We start from the raw sequence: 202 nt of genomic DNA, 5'->3' as shown, positions 1-202 counted from the left end.
TGGGGTTTCGCTAGCGGGCTGGGGCTCGAGGGTTTAGGGTTTAGGGTTTAGGGTTTAGGGTTTAGGGTTTAGGGCGATGGAGACCGCGGCGATGTTGAGTTTGCCTTCTGCGCGTTGGGTCACGGAAATGTATTTGAGAGAAAGAGACAGAGGAGTTTTGGCAAACAAAACGCATGCAGAAAGAGAGACTTTGCATGCAGAA

The 202-nt window shown here is 51.0% G+C and overlaps 1 protein-coding gene across 1 annotated transcript in view; it reads left to right on the top strand.

Annotated features, from left to right (window-relative positions):
• Nucleotides 1-202, top strand: part of ETH_00042835 (uncharacterized protein) — a gene marked incomplete at both ends in the record, with an annotated part of 3,729 nt that overhangs the window by 1,136 nt on the left and 2,391 nt on the right. Inside the window, one exon of the mRNA XM_013375368.1 lies at nt 73-202. Within this exon, the coding sequence (XP_013230822.1) occupies nt 73-202 (130 nt within the window). The remainder of the gene's footprint in view (nt 1-72) is intronic.

This window comes from Eimeria tenella, genomic scaffold, assembly GCF_000499545.2.
Source record: "Eimeria tenella Houghton genomic scaffold, Eth_scaff2725, whole genome shotgun sequence".
Classification (NCBI taxonomy): domain Eukaryota; phylum Apicomplexa; class Conoidasida; order Eucoccidiorida; family Eimeriidae; genus Eimeria; species Eimeria tenella.
Note: the sequence above shows the minus strand (reverse complement) of the source record. Positions and strands in the feature narration are given on the sequence as shown.